Source organism: Haemaphysalis longicornis, unplaced genomic scaffold (genome assembly GCF_048455015.1).
Source record: "Haemaphysalis longicornis isolate Haplotype H1 unplaced genomic scaffold, Haemaphysalis longicornis Haplotype H1 scaffold_8, whole genome shotgun sequence".
NCBI lineage: Eukaryota > Metazoa > Arthropoda > Arachnida > Ixodida > Ixodidae > Haemaphysalis > Haemaphysalis longicornis.
Genome location: NW_027526445.1, coordinates 70349288 through 70366566, shown reverse-complemented (window position 1 = coordinate 70366566; position 17279 = coordinate 70349288). Strand labels below are relative to the sequence as shown.

The 17279-nt window shown below is 48.8% G+C and overlaps 1 protein-coding gene across 1 annotated transcript in view; it reads left to right on the top strand.

Moving 5' to 3' along the window:
* The window catches only part of LOC144148336 (uncharacterized), a 44870-nt gene extending 30269 nt beyond the window's left edge, over window positions 1-14601 (top strand). Inside the window, exon 2 of the mRNA XM_077679885.1 lies at window positions 14163-14601. Coding sequence (XP_077536011.1) covers window positions 14163-14601 — 439 coding nt within the window. The remainder of the gene's footprint in view (window positions 1-14162) is intronic.
* Window positions 14602-17279: the final 2678 nt, after the last annotated feature.

Here is a 17279-nt window from a genome sequence, read left to right as displayed (position 1 = left end):
GATCTTATCTATAGGATTGCGCAAAAGGGAAGCTTTTCGCGTGCTCACTGAAGAGACCCACGCGTGGCGGAGGTGATGTCAGAGGAATGTCTCAGTATTGCTTTATCACTGCGCGCGAATCCGTCAGCTTCACGCCGCGGAGTTTCTGTGATGGTGTACACCACAGGATGCGTAGCCCTATCGAAAGGTGTGCGCTTTAATCACCCTCAGGACAACTGCGGACCCATGGTGTTAGCAGTTTAAAGGACGGTCGACGTAACAGGCTGCAGTGAAGTTCTCGATCCCCGCCCATTACTTGAAATTCATTCACGCAACTTTGAAAAATCTTGCCAAAACATAAGAAAACGAATACGGGGAAACCTTTTGCAATGTTTATCGATATATGGAAAGGTGTGTGCTTTAATCACCATCGTGACACCTGTGGACAGATGGTGTTAGCAGATTGAAGGACGGTCGACGTAACAGGTTCCAGTGAAGTTCTCGAACCCCGCCCATTGGAATTCATTCACGCAACTTTGCAAAATCTTGCCAAAACGTAAGAAAACGAATACGGAGAAACCTTTTGCAATGTTTATCGACATCCGGTTTCGCAGGAGAAGGAAACGACACTTGAGTTGCCTGCGGAGCTCAAGCATGGAGTTTTATGTAGTACAGGGTACCATCGGCTTCCACTTTTTATTTTCTTCCAGATGGTGACTTTAGGTTAAGAGAAAGCTGGCGGCCACAGGCTAAACATAAGAGCAGTGAGTTCGTGTTACCAGTATTGACTCTGCGGTTACCTGTATTGACCAGTATTGACCAGTATTGACTCTGCGCCTACTAAGAAAATGAGCGAACAACTTCCGTAATATTCGGAATTGAAACTCTATGTGGACTGCATTAGCGAAATTATTTTGTGCGCGCATGCCAGGTTGGATGTCCAACACATAGCGGGCAATGTTTGCCGCAGGTACCTTAATTAATTCCGTATCTGTGCTAGTTCCTGTCTGCGGCTACTGCTTGAGGCTGGCCTAGTCATCCCGTATTCGGGAAGGGCTGTCGAGTTGAGGTATATGCCTTGGTTTTGGTCAACGAACTTCGAAACACTACAAAGGGGGCCTCAGCACCCATGCCGAAGCATGAAGAAGATATATATTGAGAGAGAGTTATTAAATGTTTATTAAAAGGGAGAGGAGGGCGGCTTGAGAATACGATCTTGAGCCTGCTACTCCCCGCTGGGGGGAGGGTACTGGGAATGAAAAGAAAAGGGAATGAGTAGGCAAGGTATGGGAAATGACAAAGAAATCCACAAAAGAACTATGTACAAGCAATATCTCATGGAACTGGGTGCTAAATCAGATGATTACAGTCGAGTTTTCAGCAGATGATTACGGTCCATAAAAATCTATTAGGACATTTTTAGAAGACTCTTAAATTTCGTCGCAACCTAGAGCCAATAATCCAGAGAGGACTCACTAAGAAACATAGGCAGGTCATTAATGGGTAGGCTTTCCTTTCTGTTATAAGCCCACCTGGCTCCCCCAAAATATATTTGTCTAATTAGGTTTACACAGGCAATGTGGTTTGTATTCAACAATGAACAAAACGTGGCAAGGGAAACGTTTATAGCGAAGCTATGTTCGGAACATCACTTAGGTTGTGTTGAGATAACAACGTCTGCAGTATGCCGAAAAGTTAATCGGCCATTCAACCCACTGAAGTTGGTTGACCAACCCGTCGCTGTGGCTCCGTGGCTAAGGCGTTGTGTTGCTGAGCACGATGGTGCGGTTTGGATTCTCGGCAGCGGCGGCGGCGTTTCGGAAAAGCAAAAACGCCAGTGTGTACGGGACTTCAGCGCACTTAAAGACCCCGGTAGGTGGCGAAAATGAATCCGGAGCCCGGAGATGAGGTTGAGGGCAATGGATCAACGAAGGTGGGCAGCTAAGATTTTTAGGTACCTATACTTGAAAAGCGTGGACACGCAGTGGTTAAGAAAGACTAGAAGGCTAACGATGAAATACGGAAAGAACAGTGGGGAATCCAAAACAGCCAAGGTAACCAAAAAAGAGGCAAGGCAGATTGAAACGAATAAATGGAGGGAAAAAATGGAAGCTAAAACGTCGTTAGAGACGTACAGGACTGAGAAGATGAACATCAGAAAGGAAAATTTATACGATAATTCCCAGGGCAGTGCTTTGCTTTTTGAGGCTAGAGCAGGTTGTCTGCGAACTAAGAGTTTTGTGGGGAAGTATTCACAAAACGATGGGGTATGCGTGGTCTGCGGAAAAGAAACAGAAACTATGCGGCACATCGTGTTAGAATGTGAGGGTATCCATCCAAATCTACATGAAGGGAATATTGGGCTTTCAGAAGCCCTAGGATATAAGGGTATCACAGAGGAAGTTACCTTCAAGGCTGTCGAGGGGACGAAAAGAAGATTAGAATGCTGGTGGACGAAAAACAGAGAGGGGAATATTGCCTAGGACAGTTACCACCTGTAACAGAAAAAAAAGTATTTTGTGCCTAATAAGCTTTTTGTGCCTGCCCTAAGCAGCGCTAGTATTGAACCAAAAGTGTAAAACATATGTATATTAGTCCTTTTTGGTAAGATGACATGTCATCACCCCGATACAAACGGGAAACCAATAGAAATCATCAATCATCATCATCATCATCATCACCCTCCACTACGGCGCACCTCATCGCCTGCGTTCCGTCGGCGCATTAAATTCTACAATTGTCGTAAATCAAGTAGGATGACCAGCGAAGTGCTGTGGCGGAGCTACGGCACTACAGTACGACAACAATATTTCAAAAGGCCACATCTGCAAAAATGGTGTAGGTTCGGGAAACAACTATTCACGTGACTCAGATCCAGCTCAGCGACATCCGTCAAGAGTATGACCTGCTAATCAGGCAGGGGAATAATTTTTTTCAGTGGTTTCCAGTCCTTTGGGGCACTCCGGGGACTTTTTCTCAGACAAAGCGGCACATTCTGCCCGTGATTGTGCCCAACTGGTGTGGAACCCCCTATCGTTTATTGAAACAATATGAACGACAATCGTTGCTATGAGCAAAGAATTTTTCGGACCAAACAGGATTGCTTCATCAAGCGGCCTCAGCCCCGAATTGTACATGATGGTGTGAGTCAACTTTCACTGTGATCAACAGAATTGCAATAGGCTTTGTGTTTACAGAAGGGCTGGACGATTGATCGATTAACCTTCCGATTAATGGATTATAGCTTTATAGCGATTACTTTGTATACAGTTCATCAGTTGAAGTCACATGAGTGAAATGACGCAACTGAGCAGTCGTTAAAATTTGCCTGACAATGTTGATAATTGATGATTATTATCGCTTTCAGACAACCTGCCATACGTCACAGAAACAAACGATGCAAGTATGATCAGAGACGACATAATTAGAACGACAAGTCGATATCCAAAACAGACAAGGTGATATTGAAAAAAATTGGGAACTCTAAACATAAAAATACATGCTGTAAAAAACATCGATCGGGCACACCCACTGTTTTACCGTTATATAAACAACTACTGCTTAAGTAAAGCCTGATTAATCGACCCCCCTGCAAATGCGGTGCGTGTCAGGGTTCTTGATTCTAGAAATAGTGCGGGACGAACGCGTTGGCAAGCGTTCCGCCAGCTTAAGCGTCATTTGGATGATCTGCTTAGCTTATTTGCGATGTCTGTGATGTGCTAGGAAGATTTAGTTCTATCACTTATCTCCTGTCTTTTTGCTCTATTCATTATTTACCCGTTACTTCCCCTCTCCCGCACGGATGTCATGCAGGCAAGCTCCCTACTGAGCACAATAATATTGCCTGTGAACTTACTTCATCGTCTCTTCTTGCGAACTACTACAATAAGCTGTGAACATGCCGGGGGGAATATTTACAATGTGTATAATTATATTTTCGTAATTTTTATAAAACAGTGTTTTCTTCTTTTGTCTTCCGAATCACCTGCAACCGATCCATCCACCAATTAACCGAAGAACGGCCACAGAATAAGCAGATGAACCTTTTTATATGACGCAGAGCTAAATTTGCAGTACTTCGAGCGTCAGAAGATTCCAAACACACGCGTTCAGAGTGCGTTATTGGGAAACGCAAAGCCATGGTAAAGACGTTATCGAGCCACACTCACACTACCGACAGCTACGTAAGTGTCCATTGCGGGTTGAGGATTGGCTAGTGTTCGCATTTACATTGCAAGTAACAAACTTAACACAAAACGTCTTAAAGTAATTTAATAACAGTTTGAAACTGCAACAAATAGGTACATATTTTGGGCCAATTTTAGATTTCTAACAATTACATCATTTTATAATACCCAGTGCACAGTGTTTTATAGTTGGAATGTTTTGTTATTGTACGTAGTTTCTGTACAACTGACCGTTGATGATTGTCTCTATTTCTGGAGAATATGTCCCAGTGACGCCGGTATCTTTAACTGGTCCAAAAAAGAATGTCTCAATGGAGACTAATGCAAAGCCCTTCGGTAAGGAGAGGCAAGTTATGACATCTCAGGCGTTGAACTGCACATTGATGCCTCTGCATTCCCAACCTAGGACAGGGGTATTGTGTCCTAGAATGTTTCTTTTTTATATAATGAGCGCAGCACCGTATCGTAATACACCTGCATATATTCGGTATGGCCTGTGAATATTTTCAAATTCTCGAACCTAAAGTAACGTACGCTTTAGTTATATATCTAGTGACACGAATGCCTTCCACTGCTGCACCCTCACAGCCAAATACCAATCCTATATACGAGCCCGTGATGTTTAAAGGTGCTATTAAACAGACGTTCATGGTAATGGTCTAAACACAGTGTCGCATCATGTGGCGACGGGAGCAATCTGTGTTGATTTAACCCAACCGGCCAAACCTCTTGCGCTCACTGACTAGCAAGGGTCACTGTTAATTTTTTACAATGACTCAAGCTAGTCAGTCAGCGGAAGCTGTTTAGCCTGTTGGGTTAAAATCAAGACAGACTTCTCCCATTCACTACAGCAATACTCGCTGGGGTCGTTTCGCAACTACAACGGATCAGTCTGTCTTGATTTTACCCAACCATAAAAACCACTTCCGCTCACTGACTAGCCAAGTCATTGTAATAATTAACAGAGACTCTCTCTAGTCAGTGAGCGGAAGCGGTTCGTCCTGATGTGTAAAACCAACCCAGAATGCTCCATTCGCCGCCATGATGTGACACTAATTACACCGTTCCGTTAGTTCCACGAAAGAAGCCTCACGCACGCACGGCTTTCATGGATGGGGTGGGCGTATGAGAAGAAAGGAAATGGGTCGCTCTGAGTTTCACAGGCGTACTTGAGATTCGAATTTTCACTTCATGTATACGTTGCTTCCGTACGTAGAGGTGACGAACATAGCGGAGCCCTCCCCTCCCGCTTGGCAGCTGTAACAGCTTCTTCGCTAACCCCTACTTGCGATATCATCTTCTAAGCTGTCTGTATCGCCTCCTATTTGGGCGTTCTTACGCTCATTCAAACTTTGAATAGAAAAATAACTTTTGGTTTTCATATATGTGGGTGATTTTCCAGTTGTTAATCTGTCAAATTACCCATAGCAACAGGCTCGCGAAATCACGAGTGGCTACAGCAGACTTTCTGTCTGTTAGTAAAGTGCGTTACGAATATCGCCGGTATATAAGTGGAACGCGCATCCATCTAGGCAACTTTAGGGTTTTTTTACATGCAACTATAGGGGCTTAACACTGCTTCGGCGTGGGCTACGTGTGCTAATCCCGCTATGTGCGTGAACTCTGTACGCAAATGAAACTAAATCTCTCTATTAGAAACACTCAAAGGGTCTCTAATACAATTTCTATCGGGCATGTTATCTGCTCAGTCCTTCAGCGCTTCTTCAGTAAACACGCAGTTTCGAAATTTTGATCCCTACTTGAGCGCTTCTGTGAAAGTGATTATACTGGTCTATTGCTAGATATGCCCGGGTTAAATTTGCTGTTCAGTTCACGCCTATATTATTTTCGCATTCTTTCCCCAAATAATGTGTGGTTCAGAAAACTAAAAATGTTCGAAAGAAACTACTAGCGTTTTACTAAAACATGTCCACGCAAATAACGTTGTCATGAGTAAGAGCGCTTCAACGATGATAGCTCAGTTGAGCACAGCGTCGCCCTGGCCAGTCAAGGTGATCGTTTGCGGGGCAGCCGAGAGTGAAAACTACGGTGCCTCGGCCGGAGACTTGAACACGTCACTGAAAGAAGTGACAAATTAGAACTACAGTCTCAAAAAAGTAATCAACAAATTACTCAAGAGTAACGATACCTTGCAATGTTTCATTCTACCTTTTTTTAATGTGGCACTTATATACACAAAAAGCGCGGCCTCTATTGCGACACCTCCGGTAGAGTCGTAAAATTCGGTACCTGTGCGATCGTATCTCTGATTTACGATGAATGATTCAACGAAATGACTGTTTTCACAGGATGAAGCTTTAGTATAACGTACGAGAAATGCGGACGAGGCGATGCAGCCACGAGAGCACGCAACGGCTCGTGAGGAGGAGACTGACACGACGATGATTAGCGTCGTCTGCTAGAAGGGGTGAGATAAAGGCAGTCACAAATTTTCCCCGGTGCCCGTTACCGTGTCAAATTTAGAAGTGGAAAGTCTGTCCTGTGAGAAGAATGAAGCAATCTGCAACTGTCTAAACGTGGCGGCGACGCTTTCGGACGTCTATGGCGTGCGCTGATGTGTAGAGAAATTTCGAATTGATAATTGTCCGATTCTTTACAGGAAAAGAAGCTGTTGCAAATATATTGTTTCCCTTTTCAGATAATTTCGCATCGCAATATTACAGCGAAATGCAACAGGTTACAACTAATTCATTACTTGTAACCCACTACGTACACGTGTGGTGGGCGATGAGCGTGCGATGTGCAGTGATCAGTCAACATCGCGGTTGCATGGTTACGGAACATTGCAGCGTTTGGCACCGGGACACCTCACTGTTGTGCAGAATATATTTTATGTTCTGTACGTTCATAAACAGTGTGGATAACAAACTCAAAAAGTTTTACAGAAACAGCAGTCTGCGACGAGTGAACGAGGAAGTATGAGGCTCTTCTTTCCAATTTAAAACCAGCCAATATGACGCCAGACCAAACTCCCAAGGTAATAAGCAACTTGACGGTGAAAAGAGTTGGCTTCGATAGTGCATATTCCCCACAACGAAATTGCAGCCGACGTCATATCAAATGTGCTCGGTTTTATTGTTAATTGAATGTTCAAGACAGGCGTGTTTCCGCATGGTCTCAAAGAGGTAAATATTTGAAGTACATAAAAAAACTATATCCTTTCTGGTTTAATAAGAACCACGATATTGGCATATTACGTTTTTTCAGCACCGCAATTGAAAAATTGTTATAATTACGCTTGACTTATTACATAAATGAATTTGACATTCTTTCTCTTCGCAGTTTAGCTTCGTTCCGAGTAGAGTATTCCAAAACCATATCTCGTAGGGGCCCAGGCCGACCACACCACCTTCAAACGGCGACGTCACAGCGTGACGTCACTCTCTTCGTGGGCGACTTCATGCGACGTGGAATTTTTAAATGCAGAGCATTTCTTAGCCTCGCCTCTTCCTGCGTCGGACGGCGTCCACAGTTCCGCGTCCGCAGCAGGTGCGCCTCTCCTCCTTCCCTCCTCTCTCTCAACAGCAGCTGGCGCGCGCATGCGTCGTAGTCAGCCCGTTCGCTCCGTCGCGGTCTCGGCGTAACAGGTGCGTGATAGCAGCGCGGTGCGGCGTGGAAGGGCGCGCGCTGCTTGCGCATGCGCGCTATCCCCCCCCCCCCCCCCCGTACTGCTCTCCCTCTACTGCGCGCGCTGGAAATATAAAGCGGCTAGCGGTCGCTCGTGCTTCAGTCACTCAAGTCACTGCGTTGCTCCTTCCTTCCCTGGTTGACGTTTGCTCCCACGTTTACTCGTGTCTGCTACTCCCAGTCCTAAGGTACTCCGGACATAAAAGGAGCGCCGGACATCATATAGCAAAAATGAGCGGCGCACGTAAACGCATGCTACTCGCTATCGGTCGCTGACAAAAATTGTGCCGCTCGCTCGGAGCACCGCGCACCGCGCCGCCGGGTGCCACATTCAAGAGAAACCAAGCGCTGCGGCTGAGATCCAACCGATTGCCCCGCAGAGAGGGTGGGGTGCAAACGATGGCAATAACACGTTACGTACTTACGTCTCTCGTCTCTCTCTCTCTCTCGCTCTCTCTCTCTCTCTCTCTCTTTCTCGTCTCGCAACCCAACTACCCAACCCCTACGACAGCAACAACTACAACTACCACCGCCAACTACCACAACCTACGCCACGTGACCACCCCCAATGCTCTGCATTTACTCGTGTCCCTCGCGCGGGGCCATGCGACGGAGGTTTTTTTTTCCGTTTTGGCCGGCGGCCGATGGTTACGCTCCGTGCGCGAGGCTGGGGCTGCGGCGCTGGGGAGCTGACGCACATTTAGTAGAAGTTAAAGGCCCAACCACATGCAGCATACTTTCGACGTTTTCTCGCGTGGCGACGCGAGCTGACGCGCGAGCAACACCGATGTCTACGCTCTACACATATCGGAGTGACGCAGCGCGAGAAAGCAGCCGAAAGCTGGCAGCAGCGGTCGTGTTTCACATCCTTCTCGTGCTTTGGGGTCATTCCTTTCAGCAGAAGGGAATCAATTTTTTTAATTTGCGGTTATCGGCTGCCTTGAGACAAATTGCAAGCTATTTCTGCTCGAAAGTGCTCATTCATTTGTGGCTTGTTTGGCTTTCATCGGGGAGATCGTGTGAACAATGACCACATGTACGTGAAAAAGCGTCCGCCTGCTCGCGCACTTAAAGCACCGCGCCCAGCGCTAGCTTAACTAGGAACAGGATGGAAGACGAGCGTCTGCAGGCTCGCAAGAGAGTGTGGAGAGTGAGAAGCGAGAACAGGTATGCAAAGGTATACTTCGTGCTTCAGCTTCCCAGCGCGTACGTCATGCGCGCGCACAGAGCTAAACCATCGACCGCCGCGAAGCAGCGTCACCACAAATGACCAAAGCAAATTTTTGCCTTTACTTTATTGAGAGTGCTTTCCGCAACGTATATGTACAAAAAGGTTAAAGTCCTAACCTCATGGACGCGAAATCACGCGTCGCGCGAGCGTCAGCGTCGTTCGGCGGCAACGCGCAGACACGGGCACTTTCAATCGCGATTGAAGTGAATCGCGATCGAGTTTTCAAACGCGCTCGACGCACTGCCGCTGCTACACGGCACGTTTCAAACGCGATCGAAAAGTTGCCCTGGTTACAATCGTGTACGCCAGATGGCGCTAACAATGTACTTGCGGGCGGCGTCTGGTAACTACGCGCGGACGTAGGTATACGTAACTATGTAAATATTACCGCACACTCATTTGGGTCAAGTTATTTGACACAGTTTGTGGCGTTAGTGGAAGTCGTCACCTTCTGTCCCATTACTGAGTGGAGACGAGAGTATCGCCGCTTTCATTCGATCGCGCTTGAAAAACCAAGATTGAGTTTGAACGGGATCGAGCTCGATCGCGACTGAAACTGCCGTGTCACAGGGGCATGAGACCGGCGAAGTCACGCTATAGTGTGCTAGTATAGTCACGCGCTAGCCGCCGCTTCGGTGCGCTGCTGGATACGTTTGTATTAAACATGCCATTAGTTGAAGTCATTTAATGCACAGTTATTGTCGATTGTTGAACTGCACTTAACAAGAACCTTGCCTTATAAAAAATTTTTCGGGGCAAGTGTTGACATCGTGCGAAATGTGTTCCAAGTCATTACCGTCAAATCTGAACAAAATACGATAGGATGATGAACGGAGACGCACTTCGCAAAACTTTACTTGCTACTTGATTTAACCTATGTACCAACTGCAGCTTCATGAATTCAAAGTGTGAGCAAAGCAAATTTCGGGGCTGCCTTGATACTGAGGTTGCCATCGAACGTCACTTGTAGGTTTAACGGCAAGGCATCTGGCCCCCTTTATTTGCCTTGCAAAAAAAGAAAAGCCCGTGAAACTCTCATAGCAAAAAAAAAAAAATCAGGTTTGGCAAGATTCGAACAACGGACTTTCAAAACAAAATGCCAGCACACCAGCGCTCAACCGCTCGAACACGCCACGAGGCGACGCGGGGACCAAGAAATTGGTACCCTAAACAGACGCTGCCAACGAATATTAAATGCAGAGCATCTGATTCACTCGCCTTGTCCCTCCGGCGTCGTCGTCGTTGTTGTCGGCGTTGTCCACCCCTCCCCCATTCTCCTCGCCGCGCCAGCTGCGCTCTCCGCCGCTCACCCCCTCTCCTCTCCGATAGCGAACACTCTCTCGCGAGGGGCATTTGATTGGATTCGATTGGATTGGATTGGATTGGATTGGATTGGCTTGGCTTGGCTTGGATTGGATTTGATTTGGATTGGATTGGATTGTGGCGACGCAAAGCGGCGCTTCTGTGTGCGGTGCAGAGAGCGCATGCGCCCGCACGAGAAAGTTATCTTCGAGACGAAGGATGATAATAAAAGTTCAGTTGTTGTTTGGGACGCGAGTTGTTCACTTGTGAAGCTCTGCCGAGCGACGCGTCCCAACATTGGTGACCCGGAATACAGACACAGCGACCGGAGTGTCGAACCAGCCGCAATATGGATTCAACGTCCACGACCGACGCCCCTCCGACAGTCTCCTCAGTCGACGGTAAGCTGCCCCCTTTTTGGACTGCGGACCCCGCACTTTGGTTCATACAAGTGGAATCTCAGTTCGCAGCCAGACGAATCACCGCAGACCTTACGAAATACCACTACGTAGTCAGCAGTCTGCCGCCCGCCATAGCCAGTGAAATCAGGGATCTGTTGCTCGCACCACCTGTCGAAAACGCATATGCAACGCTAAAAGAAACCCTTGTTCGCCGAGTTACGCCCTCCGAACCACAACGACTGCAGCAATTGCTTCGCGGCACGGAACTCGGCGACCGTACTCCTAGTCAGCTTTTGCGGCACATGCAACAATTGCTCGGCGAGACATCAACCACGATAGATGGAGCATTGCTCCGAGAACTTTTTTTGCAAAAGTTGCCTTCAGGCGTCCGCATGGTCGTCGCGGCCTCAGAGCACAAGGATTTAACCGCAGCCGCCGAACTTGCTGACAAACTGGTAGCGATGACCCCGCCCACACCCATGGCTGCCGTGCAAGCGCAACAGCCTCTAAACGAACTTCAAGAGATGCGTGAGGAGATTTCTCGACTTGCCGAAAAAGTATCAGCTTTGCACGCAAGCAGGAGGGCGCAAACGATAACCGAGCCTAACACGCCGCTATCGCAAAAGCAGCACGAGCATATCTGCTGGTATCATCGGAGGTTCGGAAGTAGTGCGCGTAAATGTGTCCCACCGTGCGCGCACTCGGGAAACAGCCGCGGCAGGCACTGAGGGCGACCAGTGCTACTACGTTGCCTCCAAGTCGTCCCTCGGTATTCTTCGTTACCGACCGCAACAACGGAGTACGTTTCTTAGTTGACACAGGCGCCGAGGTGAGCGTTATACCGGCGTCACAAGCTGAAAGAAAGAAACCTAGTGCATCGCCCTTGCAAGCTGTCAATAACACGGTGATAACAACATATGGCCATCGTTCACTGTCGCTGAACTTCGGTTTCGGCAGAACGTTTAGCTGGGTGTTCATAGCTGCTGATGTCAAATTCGCCATACTAGGCGCAGACTTTCTCCAGTTCTTCGGTCTGTTGGTCGACGTCCGCAACAAACGGCTTCAAGATCCTGTTTCTCGGGGAGCGGTACAAGGCACGCCGTGTTGGCACCCCCCTATCAGCCCGGCCTTGCTTAGTCCGGCTGGAGAAGCGTACTTCACCGCAATACTACAAGAGTTCCCAGAGCTGACGCGACAGCCACAGGCATTTCCAGAAGTAAAGCACGGCGTCCTGCATCACATCGAAACCACAGGCCCACCGGTCTATGCGCGACCACGGCGCCTGTCACCCGAGAAGCTGCGGTTGGCTCGACAGGCGTTTGCCCACATGATGGAACTCAGGATAGTACGTCCTTCATCCAGCCCATATGCGTCACCTCTTCACATGGTCCCAAAATCAACAGACGGTGATTGGCGCCCTTGCGGGGACTATCGAGCGCTGAATCGGGTAACCGTGCCAGACCGTTACCCAGTCCCGCACATTCATGACATGACCTCCTTCCTGCATGGTGCTACCATTTTCTCTAAAATAGATCTAGTGCGAGCATATCATCAGATACCCGTAGCACCGGAGGATATTCCCAAGACCGCAATAACAACGCCGTTCGGAATGTTCGAGTTCCTACGCATGCCTTTCGGCTTACGCAACGCCGGCCAAACTTTTCAACGGTTCATGGATGGCGTTGTCCGTGGCCTCGACTTTTGCAAGGTATACCTCGATGATCTTCTGATTGCTAGCAGCACTCCTGAAGAGCACGAGCGGCATCTGCGCTACGTACTTCAGCGACTGACAGAGAACGGCATCGTTATCAATACGGCAAAGTGCGTGCTTGGGGTACCGACACTATCATTTTTGGGCCACAGCATTTCAAGTGCCGGAGTACAGCCCCAGAAGGACAAGGTGGAAGCAGTACGGCAGTTTCCACAGCCGAAAAACCTCCGCCAGCTTCGAGAGTTCCTGGGACTCGTGAATTTCTACCGTAGGTTTATCCCGAAATGCGCCAACATCCTTCACCCTCTCCACAGCCTACTTGCGGCATCTGGATCTAAGGCAACTGCCATTCAGTGGAACGACCAATCCACACAAGCATTCCGGATGATTAAGGAAGCTCTCGCAAATGCTACCATGCTCACGTACCCGCAGCCTGGTGTTCCTCAATGCGTCATGGTGGACGCCTCCGATGCAGCGATTGGAGCCGTGTTGCAGCAGAGGGTGAGCGGAGTGTGGCGACCAATTTCCTTCTTCTCCAGAAAACTGAGCCCGTCCGAACGAAGGTACAGCACCTTTGGTAGGGAGCTCCTGGCCATATACGCGGCTATCCGGCATTTCCGGCATTATGTGGAAGGACAAGAATTTTTTGTGCTCACGGATCACAAGCCACTCACCTACGCATTGCGCGCGAACTCCGATTCTGGTGCGCACGTGGCACGGGAGCTCCGCCAAATGTCGTACATCGCAGAATTCACGACAGATATACGCCATGTTAGTGGCACGGATAATGCTGCTGCCGACGCTCTTTCGCGCGGTCCAGTGAATGCCATCAGCCTGCCGAGCGGCGTGGACTTCACCACACTTACGACGGCTCAACGCAGTGATGGAGAATTGAAGCGTCTACTGACGTCTTCAACCAGCGCCTTGAAGCTGCAATGGTTGGCAGAACCCACAGGATCCGTATGCTGCGACATGTCTACAGGCAGGGCCCGACCGTTCGTCCCCTCGAACCTCCGTCGCAGCATTTTTGACTTGCTGCACAGCCTGGCGCATCCCGGGATTCGAGCCACGCAACGGCTATGCACAGCGAGGTTCGTGTGGCCAGGAATAAACCGGGATGTCCGACACTGGACACGAGAGTGCCTCGCATGCCAGCGCTCCAAAGTTCAGCGACATACTGTGACCCCCTTGGGATCCTTCCCTCTGCCGGACTGTCGATTTGCCCATGTGCATGTTGACATTGTGGGACCACTGCCGTTGTGTCAGGGGCAAAGCTACTTGCTAACCTGCATCGATCGCTTCACGCGATGGCCGGAGGTCGTGCCCATTCCAGACATGACTGCTGATACCGTCGCTCGCGCATTTATCTTCCACTGGGTGGCCCGCTTCGGAGTGCCGGCAACCGTGACTACGGATCGCGGAACACAGTTTGAGTCCGCCCTATTCGCAAGCGTCACCCGGCTCTTGGGTACTTCCCGCATCAGAACAACTGCCTACCATCCGATAAGCAACGGTATAGTGGAAAGGTTCCATCGTCATCTGAGGACGAGCCTGACGGCTACTGCGAGTCACAGTTGGGTAGAGGCACTGCCGTTTGTTCTGTTGGGCGTTAGGACGGCTCTGAAAGCAGATATTGGATGCTGCTCTGCTGAACTGGTGTACGGAACAACGCTTCGCCTCCCAGGGGAGTTTTTCGCTACCAGTAAGGACGAGAACGTGTACGCGAACGCGGACTACGCCGTGCGACTGCGAGACATCATGAGCAAGCTACGCGCTGTTCCTCCGCGTCCGCCCGCAGCCCGGCCAGTCTACGTGGACCGGGAACTCTCCTCCTGCTCTCACGTGTTTGTGAGGCACGACGCCGTACAGCGTCCACTCCGGCCCCCGTACGACGGGCCTTTCAAGGTGCTGCGACGGGCAGACAAGCACATTACAATCGACAGAGGTGGTCGTCACGACGTGGTTTCTCTAGACCGCGTAAAACCAGCACACGTGGACTCCGACAGCGAAGCACCTGCACCACCTCGAGCTCCATCTTCGCAGGCACCCCCGGCAGACCACGTAGCGCAGCCCCAACAAATCCTCAAACGGTTCACGCGGAGTGGACGGTGGACGAGACCCCCGGTGCGCATGAACTTATGAACCGCAGTGGGTCGTCCGAGTGCGACCGTTGTGCGCGCACTCACTAGGGGGGGAGTACTGTGGCGACGCAAAGCGGCGCTTCTGTGTGCGGTGCAGAGAGCGCATGCGCCCGCACGAGAAAGTTATCTTCGAGACGAAGGATGATAATAAAAGTTCAGTTGTTGTTTGGGACGCGAGTTGTTCACTTGCGAAGCTCTGCCGAGCGACGCGTCCCAACAGGATTAAAGTGGATTGTGTTGGATTGTGTTGCGTCATAGCCGCGGCACGTTGCGTCATAGCCGCGGCAGACGCGCTGGGGCCGGCGCATGTGCAGTACTCTCTCTTCCGCGGTTTCCTCTCCTTCGGGCGTGCTGCGCATATAACCGGTGTGCCCTTCTCCGGCGAAGCAACATCCACGCTTGGCTCAAACACCTAGAGTCCACGCCGCTTTACAAGTAGGCCAACGTCATCATCGACTGGGACCGGCTTACGCAATCCCCTCAACGTTATGCGCGCTATAAAACGCGGTCCCTTCGCCGCTCCGCCTATGCGTCGCATCTACACAGGGGTTCCCGCGAGGGGAGGTGGGAGTTTTTTGTCGAGTGATTTGCTTTGGTCGTGTTTGAGAAATTTGAGCCGTGGTAACGCTTGTTTCTTACGCACCCATCTTGGATCCGAAGCCAGTTATGTTATTAATACAAGCGATGTAACCACAGCCCCCTTATTTGAGTCAAGAAAAGCTATCGCAAAACCTCAGTGTCCCCGACGCAAGCCACGGTAGCAAAGAATAGAATGGCATGTGCCGCTAGCATTCTGCCGTTGATAAGGCTTGGTCGTCACGCACCAATCTTGCAGCAAAGCCCCATCATGCTAATACGTAAAGCGAAGTAGCCAGAGCTGCTTATTTATTAACTCAAAAAAAGGCTATCGCAAATACCCGATCTCCCCAATGAAAGCCAAACAAGCCACAAATGAATGAGCGCTTTCGAACAGAAATAGCTTGCAATTTGTCTCAAGGCAGCGGGTAACCACAAGTTAAAAATAAATTGATTCTCTTCTGCTGAAAGGAATGACCCCAAAGCACGAGAAAGACGTGAAACCCGACCGCTGCTGCCCGCTTTCCGCTGCTTTCTCGCGCTGGGTCGGCGCCGATATCTGGCGAGCGTACACATCGGCGTTGCTCGAGCGGCAGCTGGCGTCGTCACGAGAGAAAACGCAGAAAGTACGCTGGATGTGGTTGGGCCTCTAACTTCTACTAAACGTGCGTCAGCTCCCCAGCGCTGCAGCCCCAGCCTCACGCACGGATCGAAACCATCGGCCGCCGCCTAAAACGAGAAAAAAAAAACATTCACGTCGCATGAAGTCGCACACGAAGAGAAAGTGACGTCACGCTCGGATGTCGTGGTTTGAAGGGGGTGTGGTTCGCCTGGGCCCGTACGGGATATGGTTTGGGAATACGCTTCCGGGTACCCTGTGACCTTAAGCGTATTTCACCCACTGACATATTTAGGATGTCTATAAACAGCGGTTGTTATGCTGGCGGCGTTTCTATAGACCGAATGAAAGCACTTGAAACGATCAAAGATAATATTCTTTTTAATAATTTTATATATTTGGCGCTAACTGCATTACCGATACTATTATTAGAAAACTACTTCCTTAAAAGCAGCCAGAAGGTGCGATTATATCAGGCATATATCATAAAAAACAGCTTATATTGGTGTACCTGTAGGTTCGATTCTGGGGCCTCTTTTCTTCCTACTTTAGGTCAAAGATTTACCTAGTTCCCGTCTTCATTTAAAAAGCGTACTATATAGAGCTGACAGCACACCTTTAACTAAATATCTTTGCTGCATCAAGAGAGAAATTAAGCTTTGATTGACGTTTTGACGTGTTTGTTTCTCTCAAAATATGTTAGAGATAGACGCGTTCAAAACAAAATTTGTCTTCTTCAGCTAACCCCAAAAATGTTTTTTTTTCTTTTCGCCCTCTAAACTGCGGAGAACCAAATCATTGTAAGCGATTCCTCTTAGATTCTCGATTTCCAAGTCGACTGTAACCTAAAATACCATCGACACATTTCACACCTCAGAAAAATGAGGACGTACGGCATAAGAATAATAATAAAATCTCGCACTTAAGTTGATCAGATAATACTAAGGTCATTTTATATTTGTTCTTCCATTCGTACATTTTTAATACATTGTTTCATAGGGTAGCACTTGCAGAACTCACCTGACGACAATTCAGACATTTGAAAAACAAGCACTGAAAATTGCCAGATCTAGCCCATTTCGTACAAACACTGAGTCATTGTTCATGAAAACAACATATTAAAGGTTAAGGAACTTATCGAATATAACATTTTATTTATATGTACAAGAAAATAAACATCTTCCACACTTCTGAACTTCAAATTCTATGCTTGCAAACACTAATGGCACCAGGTTTGCCTGAACAAAAATATTATCTTACCACATGTTCGTACTAACTATGGCAAGCAGACTGTATTTCTCTAGGATTTCATTCTCGGACCGCAGCCACGCACACGCGCACCCACGCATACACACATGCACACGCACACGGACACATGCACGCGCTCACTCACATGTGCACACATGCACTCACGCAAGCACACGTACTCAAGCACGCATGCACACGCACGCACACACACATGCACACACACGCACACCCACACA